Source organism: Podarcis erhardii, assembly GCF_964252035.2.
Source record: "Podarcis erhardii genome assembly, chromosome: 2".
In the NCBI taxonomy this organism is placed as follows: domain Eukaryota; kingdom Metazoa; phylum Chordata; class Lepidosauria; order Squamata; family Lacertidae; genus Podarcis; species Podarcis erhardii.
In genome coordinates this window covers 44,616,059-44,631,652 of record NC_138498.1, presented here as the reverse complement: position 1 = coordinate 44,631,652, position 15,594 = coordinate 44,616,059, and the positions used below count along the sequence as shown (strand labels likewise).

Genomic DNA, 15,594 nt, shown 5'->3' with positions numbered 1-15,594 from the left:
GAAATCTGTAGCATTGGTAATAAGTCTGCCGAATTTAACAAGCTCACAAATGCTTACAAGCCCAGCTCCCCACACATACTTTTCCATATATGCCAAGAAAGACAAAAGTGAAGAGCCCCACTTGTGTAAATCTTCCCTGCATGGTTGGCTGCAGGCTGCTGCTGATTATTCGCCTCAGGAAGCTAGAGTTGTGTCTAGCCATAAACCTGTTACAGTGTGAAGCAATGTCACTGGTGTGTAATGAGTATTTGGTCCGCTGGCAAAATCTGTATCCAAAGGCTTTGGGGAGAAGATCTAGAGAGATAGTCATGTTAGTTTGTGCAATAGCAGGTAACCTTAAAGACATAAGTTTTTGTTGGCCAGAGCCCACATACCGGGGGGGGGGGGGAGGAGTCATACAATGGGTGATGTTGAAACTATGGATTGGGTGCTCTGTGCAATGAGTTTCTTGCATAGTAGAGAAAACTAAGAACCCCTAATATATTTCTAGTGCAAGGGTGTGAAACCTGTGGCCCTGCAGATCTGTATGGACTCCCTTCTGCTTTAGACAGCATGCCTAGCAGTTGGAGATGATGGGAGTTGTAGTCCAGCGATATCTGCAGGGCCTTAGGTTTTTTTAAGCACATCTGTAGAGACAGATCAATATACGTTTGTTCCAAGTTTTTAAGGTAATTATGTCAAAAGAATTTTAAATTGCCCACATTCAACTTGCCTTTGAGGCTAATTTGGCATTAAAAGTTCAATTCTTGTGGCCCCTTCCATTAGTATATTTTGAAGCTTTCAGAAAGTGATTTGAGCAGTTCATTGGCTGTTGCTGTAATAATAATAATAATAATAGGAAGAAGAAGAAGAAGAAGAAGAAGAAGAAGAAGAAGAAGAAGAAGTTAATATTTATACCCCGTCCATCTGGCTGGGTTTCCCCAGCCACTCTGGGTGGTTCCCAATCAAATATTAAAAACACAATACAGCATTAAACATGAAAAACTAAACAGGACTGCTGTTTAAATAAGATCACAAAAGTGAATAACTCACAGGTATGTAAACCTCTGTGTTAGGTCATGGGCCTAGGCTGAACCTGTCTTAACTTTGTCTTTCGTATAGCACCTAGCTTGAAATAGATGCTTGACTACTGCTGCTGTTCTAGTAAAAGTTTCCTTTTCCTGGTTGCTTGGAGGCACTTCTTACACTTGGGTAACCAGGCAAGTAGCTATTTACAAGCCTGCTGTAAGAATAGCTTCAGTTATTTTGTGGTACATCCTTTTATTATAAATCTTTCACATTGTAGCCACTACTGCATTTTGAAACCATAAACAATAGCAAGAATAACTTGGACTTTGTTGTGTTCCATATTTTATAAATGAGGTAGCATTTCATTTCAAGTTAAAGCTTCAGAAAGTATTACTACTTTTAATTCCGGGCCTAATGGGAAACAACTTTGCAAATATTGCTTTGCCGGGGCAGGGGCAGGAGTTTCATTATACTCTGAAGTCTACACATTTTGGTATGTGTAGCCCTCTCTGTCATACATAGCAAGTGCACTGCAAGCCATCTATTCCTGGCAACACAAGTGCAGTGCCTAGTCCTTTGTGTGTGTACTAACAAGAATCCAGAGACACTTATTCCCAGCTAAGTTAACTGGAGCTTAGCCTTGAAGTAGCACTTTACCAAAAAGCTACCACTTTTAACATGTTGCATAAATGGAAGCAAGAAAACTCAAACTAAAGATGCTGCCTTATGTCTAATACATAAATATGCACTGAGTATTTTTATCTGGAGGCTAGCTGAAGCATCTGAGCCACAAAGGGTGATGTGATGAATGACAGCTGCTGCCTTTTCAAGCCTTCTCACGAAACAATTTCCCCCTGCCAGGCTCAGTGTTTATGTATGGCCACAAACCAACCCCTGATGCCTTATCTCCCCAGAGGGTACTTCCTTGTACAGTCATCCATTTGGAAGTGTAGGAATGTCATCCAGTTTCTTGTGAATAGTATAGCCTACAGTGTTGGTGGCAACATCTGTGTGTACTCCTCTTTCATGTACAAATGGCTGGCCTGTAGTCTCAGATGGAAGGAGTGTATCTTAGCTAGATACTGTTATTGGGAAAAAGTTGAAGCGGCCAATAACTTAATTCAGGATCAATAGCTGGTACTTTTGCCTAAAGTTACTTTTTCCCCTAGATGAAAAGGTATTTGTAAACAGCATCTACTAGAATTGATCTTGACTGAGGGTTCAGTGATGGGGATTTTGGTTCACAACCTCAGCAGTAAGCATTTGATATGTAGTTCAAGATACGGTGGCTTCCTTGGTCCCAAAGGTTGACAAAAAAGCAAAAATGCCTTAATTTGTGGGCACTCTGAACATGCCCTGAATTCCCTTCTTCTCGTGGCCAAGAGTTTATTTAAATCAACTGAACCATTAGAAGGTTTGGAAAGTATTACTACGGAAGCTTTCAATTTCAGGCCTAACTTGAAGCAACTTTGCATTGATTACTTAGAGCTCTTGCAGGGAGGCCCGGGATATTGATAAGATACTCTGTTCTAGTGCTGCTTTTTGCTTCATAATCTTCTGACCTGATCAGTGGGGAATTCTTAGTTGAATGCTGCTGTTACATTTTTATATATTATTAGATACCCCCCTCCCCCGTATCAGGATTTGTGTGGAGGAGGTTGTAAACAGCCTTTGCTGGCTTAGAAAACATAATACTGAATGCTGGAATTAACTCTCTTCTGCAGTCATACAAGCAGGATATGAAAGGAACCTAAATTAATTTGAGGATGAAAGTGTCGGTGATGGGAAGCCATTAGGACTGCAGTGAGTTTTATGCATTTCTCTAGGCAATAGCTTGAACACAAAAGGGTTAAAACTGTGTAGGAGGAGGTGAGTTCACTCAAGCTGTGCCCCAGGGTTCTCAGACCTTTGCATGTGGAGTGCAAAGGTCTAAGGGGGTTTCTATATTCTTTGGACTTGGAAGCCTCTGTGTGCAGTTGAAAACCCTGCCTTATGACCAGGGCTCTAATTGCACAGAGTTTTCTTACTGCAATCAACAGAACACACTTAGCCACTTTCAGAAGTTTGCGCTAAATATGTGAAGGTCTGAAAGGAATTGACCCATGGGAGTGGAAGGAGATAGTGACCAAGCAGGATTTAATTCCTCATGCATTAGAACTCAATCCTGCTTTCAGCAGGGATCAGCCATGGCTTTCCAGGCAGAGCTCTGCCTGCCCCACACCTGATGTCACTACGGTGTTCGGTGAGGGGCAAGGGGGTGTGTGTTTTGGTCACAGGCTAAATGGGGAGGCCAGGCAGGACCAAATCTGTGCCATGGGCTGGATGTTTCCCCACCCCTGCTTTAAATCAAAAGTGGGTTGTTGTTGTTTTGTTTATTATATTTGAATACATTTTTGAGAAGTCTGTGCCTACAACTATCTTAGCAGACAAACTTGAAATTGGAAATGAGAAATTAAATAGAGAAAGGAAGGAATAAAATAAGAAAATACGCACCATTAAAAAGGGTAAGAATACACATGCAGCGTATCTTAAAACCCAGTAAGCTTGCCACTTGATAAGTGAAAAATGTTTTTTTTAAAAATCTGATGAAGATGTCAAAAGGAGTTCATAGCTTATCTGAAAGTCCCAAATGTCTTCTGCTGATTTTGAATGCCTGCATCGCTGAATGTATTTACTTGTACTTTTACATAATATTTATTGTCTAAGGTTACAGGAACTAACTCAGTAAAACAATGTATGTGTGTTGGGAAACATGAGCCATGAAAATTTACATATACTGTACCACTCTTGTAAATGTTAAAGCAACTCTGTAGGGTAGGCAAGTATTATCTACATTCTTTTAATTCAAACTTTTTCCAGCTTAGGGGTCTCCAAATGTTTTGGATGGCAACTTCCATTAACTCTTGCCATAACTGCTGTGCTAGCTGGGGCTGATGGGAATTGTAGTCCAACACATTTGGAGGATAACAGGTTGGGGAAGGCTGTGTTAACTGACAGAGTAAACCCACACCAAATTAGCAACTGTCCACTGTAAAAAAGGAAAAAAGCTTGGGGTTTATTCTAGGTTGTTCCTGCCCCGTCATAGAAGGAAGTAGCACACCATTCACTCTCCTTTCATAAGCAAAAGAAAGTGTAAAGGAAAGTAGGAGTGGGAAATTAGAATGAATTAGGAAAGATACTGGAATGAGAAATAATAAAGAAGAAAAGAAAGATATGGGAAGGTTAGGAAAATGAGAGAGAGAGATGGAAAAAGATACATTATTTGGGATTAAGATAATCTTCCTTCCCTAACCTATGGCTGAATACTGAGACTCTCTTCCCCTCAGGAAGCGCCACAATAGCGGAGTCCCACCCCAACCTTCCAGTTATAATTATTTAGACCTTCTATTTATATTTACTGTTAATGGTATATTAGAGATCAACCAAGGCTCTTCACAAAATGGCTGCTCGAAAACTGCACAGTTGTTCATTATAATAAGGGGTTCATTTATTAATGTACAAAACAAGGTTTTGAGGACATAGGTAATACTGTGTATATTGGTCTGGAGGCCTTGAGCCTCTTGGCCTAACCATTTCAGCCTGTAAACCCTTGAGGTCTGTGGGGCTTAACTGAAGCCTTGTCTTAGGCTGGGAGTGTCTCTGAGTTGGTTGAAAGGAGAGATCTGACAGAACAGAACTTGCAGGGGATATTTGGGGGGGGGGGCAAGTTGTCTTAGAATTAATGGACTCTGCAGTTCCCTGAATTCCCCTCTTCTAATGGCTCAGTTGATTAATTGTGCATTTATCGCAGGTGTTTGCAAAATTATTGTCCATTTTATGTGACTATACTTTTGAAATGGAGAGAAATGAGTAGGATGAAAAAGAGGTGCAGAACTTTTGGCACGTATGGGGAACGAACCTGTGGCCTTTAGTGTTATTAGCACCACTAGCCCAGAGATGGAGGACCTGTGGCATTCCAGATGTAGCTGGACTGCAACTTCTACCATCCCTCACCGCTGGGCATGTTGGCTGGGGCTGCTGGGAGTCAGAGTCTGGAGAGCCACAAGAGTCTGAGTCCTCATCCCTGTTCTAACCAGGCCTGTCTTCCCCCCACCCTCCTCCCAGCGACCCTCGTAAACACACAGCTTCTGTTGCTGGAACTGTTGACAGGTATCACAGGTTTCGACTGAGCATTCGCCATGACATACCTTGGCACCATTCACAGGTTAAAATAAGCAGCAAAACTGATTAAACCTAAAACTCTAGATGTATGGTACGCTACTGCTAGGGCACAGTAGATAATATACTTGGCCCTTGACTTAATAATAATAAAAGATTTCCCAAAAGATGCAGTACAAATGGAGAAATCAAGTCCAACAACAGCAAACACTAGGAGGGGAAGAACTGGCAACACCTACTTACTGTAAATTACTTGTCAACCTTGAGACTCCTACAAATTGGTATGGACAATCCTCAAATCTACCTTTCCTACACTGCTAAGTTTCTTGTATATCTATTAAGCTATTCTCTAAGCTGCAGCACCTGCTCCCCCATCCCTGGATATCAGGTTACAATGGATAAATGCTGTACATGTGTCTTACCCTTAACATAGGGCTTCAACTATGGCCCTATTCAAGCCTCAATCACATCCTCTTTAGCTCTGCCCCATCCTACTCCTTTCTCACAAATTCCAGCGTTCTCTGACCATTTTAGGTGCCCTTTTCTGTTCTTTTTCCAGCTCTGCAGTATCTTTCTTGAGATGGAATCGCCAGAACTGTACTCTGCATTCCAAACAAGGCTGCTCCATAGATTTGTATAAAGGCATTAGAGTACTGAGAAGAGCATTTTCAATCTCTTTCCTTAATAATCTCCCTAGCATGGATTTTGTTTTTCACATAGGATGCTGTATTGATTTCATTATACTCTCCACCATGATCCCAATAGTGAGTTGCACAATATATCCTAGCTGTTGCTCTGCTTCAGTACGACTACCTCATCAACGTACGTGAGATTGGAGCTTATTTTGTACTACTTTGTATCTGTATCGCTCACACTCACTTACACTGAAGCTCATTTACATTTCATTTGTGATTTTTGTTGCCTGTCCACCTAGTTTGTTGTTGTTTAGTCGTTTAGTCGTGTCCAACTCTTCGTGATCCCATGGACCAGAGCACGCCAGGCACTCCTGTCTTTCACTGCCTCCCGCAGTTTGGTCAAACTCATGTATGTAGCTTCGAGAACACTGTCCAACCATCTCGTCCTCTGTCGTCCCCTTCTCCTTGTGCCCTCCATCTTTCCCAACATCAGGGTCTTTTCCAGTGAGTCTTCTCTTCTCATGAGGTGGCCAAAGTATTGGAGCCTCAGCTTCATGATATGTCCTTCCAGTGAGCACTCAGGGCTGATTTCCTTAAGAATGGATAGGTTTGATCTTCTTGTAGTCCATGGGACTCTCAAGAGTCTCCTCCAGCACCATCCACCCAGTTTAGAGAGCAGCTAAACAGAATACATCTAGAAATCTATGTACAGTGGTACCTTGGTTTTTGAACACCTCCATAGTTTAACATTTCGGAACTTGAACACCGAAAACCTAAAAGTGCCTTGGTTTTCAAACGTGCCTTGGAAGTCGAACAGGAAATGCAGCTTCCTTTTTGAGGCTTCCGCTTTCAGTTTTCGAATGTTTCAGAACTCAAACGGACTTCCACAATGGATTATGTTTGAAAACCAAGGTAGCACTGTAGGTGCAAAAGAAATTACAGGGACATCTGGCAAATTTACAATAAGAGAGCACATGTTTTTGATAATGCTTGGTCCACTTCAGCCTTGCAAACCCATTCTCCTTCACATTCATTGGGCTTTGGGGCATGAGATCTAAATAGAAAGTGGGTAGCTGACATGATAGGGAAAAAAATTATGTGACAAAGCCTGGAAACAGGATTATTTTGATTTCTCTGGTAGATCAGACATTGGTCTGATAAAGACCCAGGCTGAACAATCACAAACTGCAATTATGCTTGGGCCACAGATAATGTTGCCACAATGTCAGGCAAACATTTGCTGTGTCCAATACTTGCTCAGCCCAGGATTGGTGGTGGGGGAGAGCAGGAGAACAGGATGAAGAGGCATCTAAAAACACTGCCAAAAAGGGCAGCTCCATTATCCTTGGCAACACAGCTGCTACCTACAAATCTTGGGATAGGATTGAGTCAACACCACATCACTACCCAGAAGTGGAGTGAGCCAGAATACATTGCAACACACACAGCTGTGGCATAGCAGCCCATCATTCATTTGATGCCCAGTGGCACAAGTGGCAAGACATGGGTCCTTAAGAGAGATATCTGGCTGCCCTTCAGGAAAGCGCCTGAGACACCAAATACCATAATCATTCCATCTTCAGGACCCAGTTGGCTTCCTTGTGGCACCTTGTCAGTTTGTGTGGCGGGATTTTATGGTGTTATCTGGCATTCTGTGAGGGCAGGAGGACTTCTGCCAAATTCCGAGGCCCTTCAGGTGGCCGAACTCCACTTAAGGATTGCACCATTAATGCAGCCTGTTGAAAAAAGCAGTGTCTTTGGCGGCAGTCCTAACCTTATTTACCTGAGAATAAGCCCCACTGAATTCAGTAGGACTTACTTCATGTAGACATGGTTAGTCATGAGACTTGGTAATATCATGGGGGAACATAGTGTGTTGACTTTCGAGCCCTTCTGATGTCAGTGTTGCACTTTTTGACATGACATGGCATGAATAGAAATATCATTTAAAAATACCAGCCAGGATTTAGTAAGAATCCTGTAATTTAGTAAGCAGATTAGTAAGAATACGAAGAGTTGAATGAGTAAATTTATTTGGGAATTACCTTTAAAGAATTTTAAATTCAGCAGAAAAAGCAATTTAGTGAAGGCCTGCAAGCTCTGTACCACAGCACTAAAGGAAAATAGTTTGACCTTTTTCATTTCAAAAAACATTTGGAAGCTTTTTTTTCAGCAGAGACTTAACCTTACATCTGAATTATTTGTGAGCTTAGAACTAAAGTGTTGCCTACTATTGATAGAGATGTCTGTTGTGTTTTAGCAGCCTAAAAGAGATCACAGAATACAAAATGGCCAAATTGATAAAACATTAACCTAGTTCACAGGTAACAGTACTCCTACATCTTTTAAAAGTTCATCTCTTGAACTACCACCTAGAGTTAAAAATTCAGTCGTCATCTTCTCGTAGAGCCGGAAATTAATAATCTCTGTACTCTTCTTGAAATGCCCGGTTTTGAACACAATGGCCTGTTAGAGCCAACCAAATGCCTTTGAACAGTGTAGAACTAGACCTATAAAGGTCGTTCTTTATATTGACATCAGTCTATATAAGCAAAAAGGACTGTTGCTCTGAAAATTGTGGTTTTCCCCCTTCCTTTCAGGTGATACTTTGACCTTCCTGAAACTGTTTCTGAATACTTTTTTAATGGACATCCCCGCTACTCTCAAACTGCCTGAGATGGCAAGTCCGGCCATCAGCCCAGACTCTTCTTCCCATGAAGGACTCTCCTCCGTCAATTCCATGCCTGCATGTTCCCCCACGTCTGATTCCGAGAATCTGAGCCCAGATGAGTTGGAGCTATTGGCAAAGCTTGAAGAACAAAACAGGTAAGTTGAGTGAAGTGAGCTGAACTTGGATATAATATGCATACACACTGGGTTGGTTAAAAAAGTTATCAATGTGAGTATTAAAGCTGAGAAACCAATCCTTCTAGTTGGGAATGCTGTACATAAATACATAGTTTTAAATGCTTTCTTGAGTATAAAGCCCATATAGTGTATAGCTCAATGCTACCAAATGGGAGATACTCTTGGACCTTGATAAATGCAGTTGTCACCTTTTTCTGTTCATTCAATCGTTGCTATTACTGAACGAATAACTTGAGCCATACTGTACGGGCAAGTTAGCCTGTACATTCTCAAGTGTTGCATATGCCATCGTTCCCTGCCATAATTTCCTTTTCCCCTTTGACAGGTTACTTTAGCCTAGGGATCAGCCTAGTTCTGATCACATGGAACCCCCTATCAGTCCCCACCTGTCCCGTTCCTGCATACATGGTTTTTAAAAGGAAATCTGCACAAAACTTACTTTCTTTCTCCAACCTACATTTTAGTGGTCCAAGCAGCATGCCTTTTGCATTGTTCAGCCATGTTTTATTCTCACACGGTGTCTCTGGAAGCAACTGACACACACCCACATCTCATCAATCCTGGGGCCATTGGTAGCCATGTTTTCAACTTGCATGGCAACCGGCGTGATTGTTTGCTGCTCCAAGCAGCTCTTGGAGGGTTTTTTATATATAAAAATATATGTCCTACTCAGACCACCTTGTAGGGCTTTATTGGGTGGTCCAGATTCAGAGGCAGAACTCCTCTGACCCATGATTTTGTTTGCGAGGCGTAGATCAGATGTGCTTGCCTCATAATTCAGATCACTGACATTCCTTCAGCATCCCTACATGAACCATATATACAAATGAACTATTCATTTGTAAGCACATGAACTGGATATTAAAAATAAGATGCTGCATAGATCATTAGGGCAGCATTTCAGTCTTAGGCTTTCTACCATGTTGGACTTTAGAACCTCTAAAAATCAGAGGCCAGGTGGAATAACTTGCTGGGACACTAGAATTAGCAGACTTTCCACTGTTTCTCCATTTGAATAAGGACTGAGCGCAGTATTCCTCTTTCCAGCGAAGCACATGTTCTCCCATGTAGCAGTCAGCGACCTGAGTGCATGTTGGATTTCATTGTTCAGATGTCATTGTCTAGGTCAGGCTCCATTCCTTTTAGAGACAGAAGTTTTGCCCAAGTATCCAAGCAGTGTATGTTAGACTGAATAGACAGGCAGTTAGAGCTCTGTTTTGGCATTGCCTTTCTGTTTTTTGATTTGCCTAGATTTGACAGCTGCTCATATCATATAAACAACTGTAGATTTGCTACTTTCAGTAGCTCTATGGTAGCTTCCTTTTACTGAATGCCCTGCTTGATTTCTAAATGGCCATGTGGTGGCATCCGAACATCAAATGATCGTGACAGCCAGAGAACCTGTAATGGGAAGTGACAAATATTGAATTGAACAGGCAAAGGTTTCTTGGTAACTTGTGTCTGGCTGTTTCTTTGAAATACTTATCTCTTTGACCTAATGTATAACAGCTCTTTTCCTAATCTAAAAGCTGTTTTGTTTACCAGACTGTTTTAGCAAGGCTGCTTCACTTGGGATTGAGAATTAGTAAAGTAGAAAACTGAGAACACCTTGTTGATGAGTAAGCATAAGTCCTTTATAGCTGCCTAAGGAATCAAATTCTGCTGAGCTGTGTATAATGAACAAGGTTTTCTTAATATTTATAGGAATTATATTGCCCTTCGTGTTTCTAAATCTGTTTTTAAAACGGTGATGTGATTTTGATTAAAGGCTTCAGGTGCTTACCAAGTTGAAGGGTAGAATAATCTAGGGGATTTCATTGAAAATGATTTGTGAAAGTAACAGAATTCAATTTGTCTTAATTCTCTGGTCTTGAATTTGGATATAAATTATACCTTTATTTAAAATAGAAATTGGGTGAAGCAGAGATGTACCATAGACACGGAGAGGTTTTCTTATCATTCATGACTCTTACTGCCTGAGATCTTAATCGATAAATTGGGCTCTGTTGAGGAATGTGCTTTGTTCTCCCACTGCCCGCTCTTACTGGTGTGGCGTAGCACGGGGAATGACTTCTAGGTTTATGGCGCCTGTGCGCATGTGCACGGGCGCTCCTCTGACCTGGATTTGCGCCGGAAATAGCATGTGTGCACGCGTGCGGGACGGAGAAGCGACCCGGAAGAGCACGCGTGCACACATACTCCAGCCCATCCTCCGGCGGACGGAAGGTGGGCCGGCCCATTGTTTGGTAAGCTTGCCAACCCCTGTGTTACAGACTCCATCAGCAGACAAACTTTGCTGTGTTTCATGTGATATGTTTGTAGTTGTTTTACCTTTGGAGATGCTTTGTATGCTGCTAGAAGGGCTGGCATGTCAAAAAGCTTGTGTGCAAAAGCATTTCAGCTTAGTTCAACTGGAAGTTCTGTGCATACCAAGTGTAACTGAGGAGTCCTACTTTTGTGGTAACTTAGTTAGATATTGATGCACTTGCATAGCTCTGAAGGTCTAACCTGATTGTGGGGCTGGTAGGGATGTTACTAACACCCTGTCATTTTCCCAGGCTTCTGGAAGCAGATTCCAAATCCTTGCGCTCCATGAATGGCTCGCGAAGGAATAGTGGGTCCTCTTTGGTCTCGAGCTCTTCTGCCTCATCCAACTTGAGCCATCTTGAGGAGGATACCTGGATCTTGTGGGGGAGGATTGTAAATGAATGGGAAGAATGGCGGAAAAAGAAGGAAAAACTGCTCAAGGTGAGGGAGTCTGCTCTGGTGATCGGCAGTACCCATAACGGCGCATGAATACTCCTCCTTCTCTCACAAGAAGTATTGTAAAAACAAGAAGTGATATGTGTTTTAGCCTTTTATTGGTTGGCTTGTGACAATTGCTTTTAATGTTCATACTGTGTTGTCTCATTTGTGAGTAATGCAGCTAATGAATACTTTTAATTATAATAACACAAGTGTGATTGCATAAACTCTGTAATCCTTTTCACAATTGTACACACTTACATCACAGTTGTGGGCTAATGTGTAAGTAGTGATGTGTCTGTGGTTGTTTGAGGGGAGCAGAATTTATCAGAGACAAGGTATTGGAGGGAAGGAAAGTTTTATTTATACAATGCCACTGATGTACATGGTAATTTGCAAAGAATGCATAAAAAATTATGGTGCAATCAGTTAATAGTTCCAAACAGAGAACTAGATAGTAAACAGAAATTCTCTGCCAATAGAATTTTGGTTACAGTTTTGAAAACTTTTTTTTTTTCATGCACTCCCTTCTCTCTTACCAAGCCGACTTATTCCAATATGCTGTGATCATGAGGTAATTGCTTTGTGTCCAGCATCCTCCTTAGTTTATACCAAAGGTTTAAAATATGCAGCCTCCTTATGGTATATTGAGCAGAACTGTGGACAGGATTTGGGCTTGGGAGTCCTACTTCACAAATGTCACTTGGGGTTTCTCATACTTTGTTTCTCTCTCTCTCTCTCTCTCTCTCTCTCTCTCTCTCTCTCTCTCTCTCCCCCCCCCCCCCCCCTTTAGGAGCTCATAAGGAAAGGAATTCCCCACCACTTCCGAGCCATTGTTTGGCAACTTCTGTGCAGTGCCACTGACATGCCAGTGAAGAATCAGTATTCAGAGTTGTTAAAGATGTCTTCTCCTTGTGAAAAGCTGATCAGGAGGGATATTGCCCGGACATACCCAGAGCATGAGTTTTTTAAGGGACAGGACAGTCTGGGCCAAGAGGTCCTCTTCAATGTTATGAAGGCAAGTTGGAATCTCCCTAATGAAATTGCTTTAGAAATCAATACTCAGTGCTCCAAAAGTCTGATCCTTTGTTATTCAGGCATTTCATGAATTGAACTTTACAAAGTGGCTTAACCTGCACATCAAAGGAAGACTTCTAGCTGCCTAGAGTTTGGGTATTAGCATTCATAATTCATAAGACAAAATGTGTGGTATCTATGCACTACTTTCATCTGCTCTGTAAAATCTTGGTACCATAATACATGCTAGTTTCTCTGCCCCTTAAATTACATGGGCCTTGACACATGGATCCCTGAAACCCTGGATACAGCTTTTATATTAAGGTACTTGAATTATTATTCTTTTTATATCTAGAAATTGTCCTGAGACAGCCTTGATAAGAACTGATGCTCCTTCAGCTCTCAGTATGCTGAAAAGTACCAGCCATGGATAGTTTCTACAGGAGTTGCTTGACTTCCACAGTGGGGAATGGGGTGTTTATTTCTTTGCAGACCTTTCTAATGCCGTTTTTTGTAGCAAATAATTTTATGGCTTGTGGCTGACATCAATCTGCTGAACAGCCGTAGGTTCTGCCTAGCAGAAAACACACTGTGATATCCAGTTTGTTTGTGTCCAGACTTTGGGAAATTAAAACTTAAATACAATTTAAAAATTTCAGCTACGTAATAAAGCCATAAATAAAAGTATGGTGGTAAAGAGAACCAACCTCTAGCAGGATATGCATTGTGGGAAGCAGGAATTAAGAAAGCCAGTTGACAAAGCCACACACACCACAGACCACCCCATCTTAGAACCCAGGCCTTTGCAAATTATAGAAAACTTCAGAAGGGCTGTCACTGTGCCAGACATGGGAGAGAAGTCCCTTGCCCTCCACTGAGTCCTCTACACATGGAGAGAACTTCAGGATGTCTGTCTTGCTTCATGCCAGACATTGGAGAAGGAAATAAGCAGTCCCTTTTGTTTTTTTCCCATTTTTGGATGGTGTGAAGTGATTCATCTGTTACTTTCGAAGTGACTCATCTATTGGTACGCGAGTCACTGATGACCACACATAATTGACTGCCAGAGGCAAAATTTTGTTGACTTCTCAGGGGAATATAAGATATGTAGCTATTCCTGAGATGGAGGTGTTTCTGCACATTGCTCTTTGATGTAACTACATTGTGCTATTGGGAAAGCTTAGCTATGCGTTCCTCCTTCCCAGTTGGCTTTGTAGTTGACACAAGGATTGCAGCTGAACTACAGTCTGGAAAGACAAATGCTTAACCTGCTGTATAAAGAGGAAGAGTTGGGCAGATGCTGAAGCTAAACCAATTCAATAAATTCCCAACTTCCCAGAAAGAAATGCAGGGGGCACATCCTGAGTACCTTAGAAGAAGGGAAATTCCCAGCCAGGAGCTTCAGCTAATCTTTAAAAAAAATGTGTTCTGTGTGTTGTGGGGAACAAAGCACTGTTCTTAAGTACTTAAAGGTATACATCTCTTCATTTAGTTCCTTTTTTCAAAACAACAACAATTATTTGAATTTTAATTGTATTAAGGTCCTCATTTTAATCTTAATTTGTAGCATGATTGCAGAAACATTTGTAGAAATATTTTCTGTCATTCTCCTTGTGTGTATTAAGCAGTGACTTGAATGACATGGTCTGGATCCTTCCCAGTTCCCCTCCCTTTCCCACTGCTGATATTGGAAACTTTCCAGCATTAAGAAAATTCTGTGTGTGGTTGAACAAGTTGTTTCAAAACTCTGCCTCATAGTTGTGTGTTTTAATTGTGCTTCAAATCCCTTTGCGCATTTGATGGTTGTATTTTGTGATAATCTGGACCAACTGTTGCTTAAGGTTTGCTTTTCTTTCAGGCTTACTCTCTAGTAGACCGTGAGGTTGGGTACTGCCAAGGCAGTGCGTTCATCGTTGGACTGCTTCTGATGCAGGTTTGTGCAACATGGGAGTAGATGTCTGGCCTGAACCTGTGTTCATCTTTACTTGGGAGCTTATGGAACAGTTCAGTACCTTGCAAAATATTAAAACAGGTTATAAATCTAGTTGCTTGCACCGTAGCATTGGGCAGTGCCAAACACAAATTTTAACTGGGTTTGACTACATTGTTAAAATAGCTACTTTAGTAGAAGGAAACATTCTCTTATATGACCCTACTTTATTCAAGCTTTTGATATTTCCAAATGGTTTCAGCTAGACAGCCTTTCCCTACCTTGGATCCCCACATTTTGTTGAGCTACAGCTCCTATCATCCATGGCAATTGGCCATGCTGCCTGTGGAAGATGGGGCTTGTAATCCAACAGCATCTGGGAGCCAGGGTTGGGAAAGGCTGAGCTAGAAGCAGGCCTAAAAAATCTTCAGGCACCTATATTAATGCTAGTGCCTAGGAATTTCGGAATTCATTGTAGGGTAAGTCCTACAAATGTGGTTTTTTCCTGGCCCAGGCTGGAGGAATGTAATCTAGAATAAACACAATGAATGAAGATATTTTTTTCATTTACATTCACTGTTGGGCCTGTGTTTGGACTAGAAGCTGGGCTTTCAAGGCATCTTTTTGATATCCCGCCGTCACTCCTTTGTACTAATGTCGTCAATACAAGAGTGGAAGCCTATTCATCAACTTTAGTAATGAAAAACCATATGGAATTTCAAGTGCTTCAAAACAAAACAAGTTGCCATTAGTTTAAACAGTGATGGGTAGAGTGTTATGCATATGTCAGTATAAAATGGGGATATCTGATTTAGAAGAAGCATCACTGAAAAATCCATTTTTGAGAACACATCATTTTAGTGCTGCAAATGAAAACTAATACTAGTTTAGGCACTAGAAGTATCCATTATAATACAACAAGAACAGCAGTATCCTGCTGAGAAGCCCTAATGCAGTGTACCAAAGAAGAACAATTCTACAATGTGTTCCCATATCCAGTTAATTGAAGTTATTCATACTGAATGCACTTAAGATTTGTGTTACTTGCATAAATATTGACTCTGTGAATACAGTAGATAGAATGTTTTTCTTGAATACTTTTGTGGCAACGTGGCGGTTACCTGTTGAAAATACAAACAGATAATGGATCCATCTAATGCGGTGTTGTCTACATTGATTTGCAAGAGCATTCCAAAGGCAAGCATCTTGCCCACTTCTGCTCCCTAGGCCCCA

General features: G+C 41.4%; 1 protein-coding gene across 6 annotated transcripts in view; it reads left to right on the top strand.

Annotated features, from left to right (window-relative positions):
• The window catches only part of EVI5L (ecotropic viral integration site 5 like), a 51,326-nt gene that overhangs the window by 5,857 nt on the left and 29,875 nt on the right, over positions 1-15,594 (top strand). For 5 of the 6 annotated variants that reach the window (XM_081845970.1, XM_081845968.1, XM_081845971.1 and 2 more), the window contains exons 2-5: positions 8,402-8,627; positions 11,228-11,417; positions 12,208-12,432; positions 14,290-14,364. In XM_081845970.1, the coding sequence (XP_081702096.1) occupies positions 8,446-8,627; positions 11,228-11,417; positions 12,208-12,432; positions 14,290-14,364 (672 nt within the window). In that variant the 5' untranslated portion in view covers positions 8,402-8,445. Of the gene's footprint in view, positions 1-3,988; positions 4,007-8,401; positions 8,628-11,227; positions 11,418-12,207; positions 12,433-14,289; positions 14,365-15,594 lie in introns of those variants that run through there. The other variant, XM_081845969.1, reaches the window with a different exon arrangement.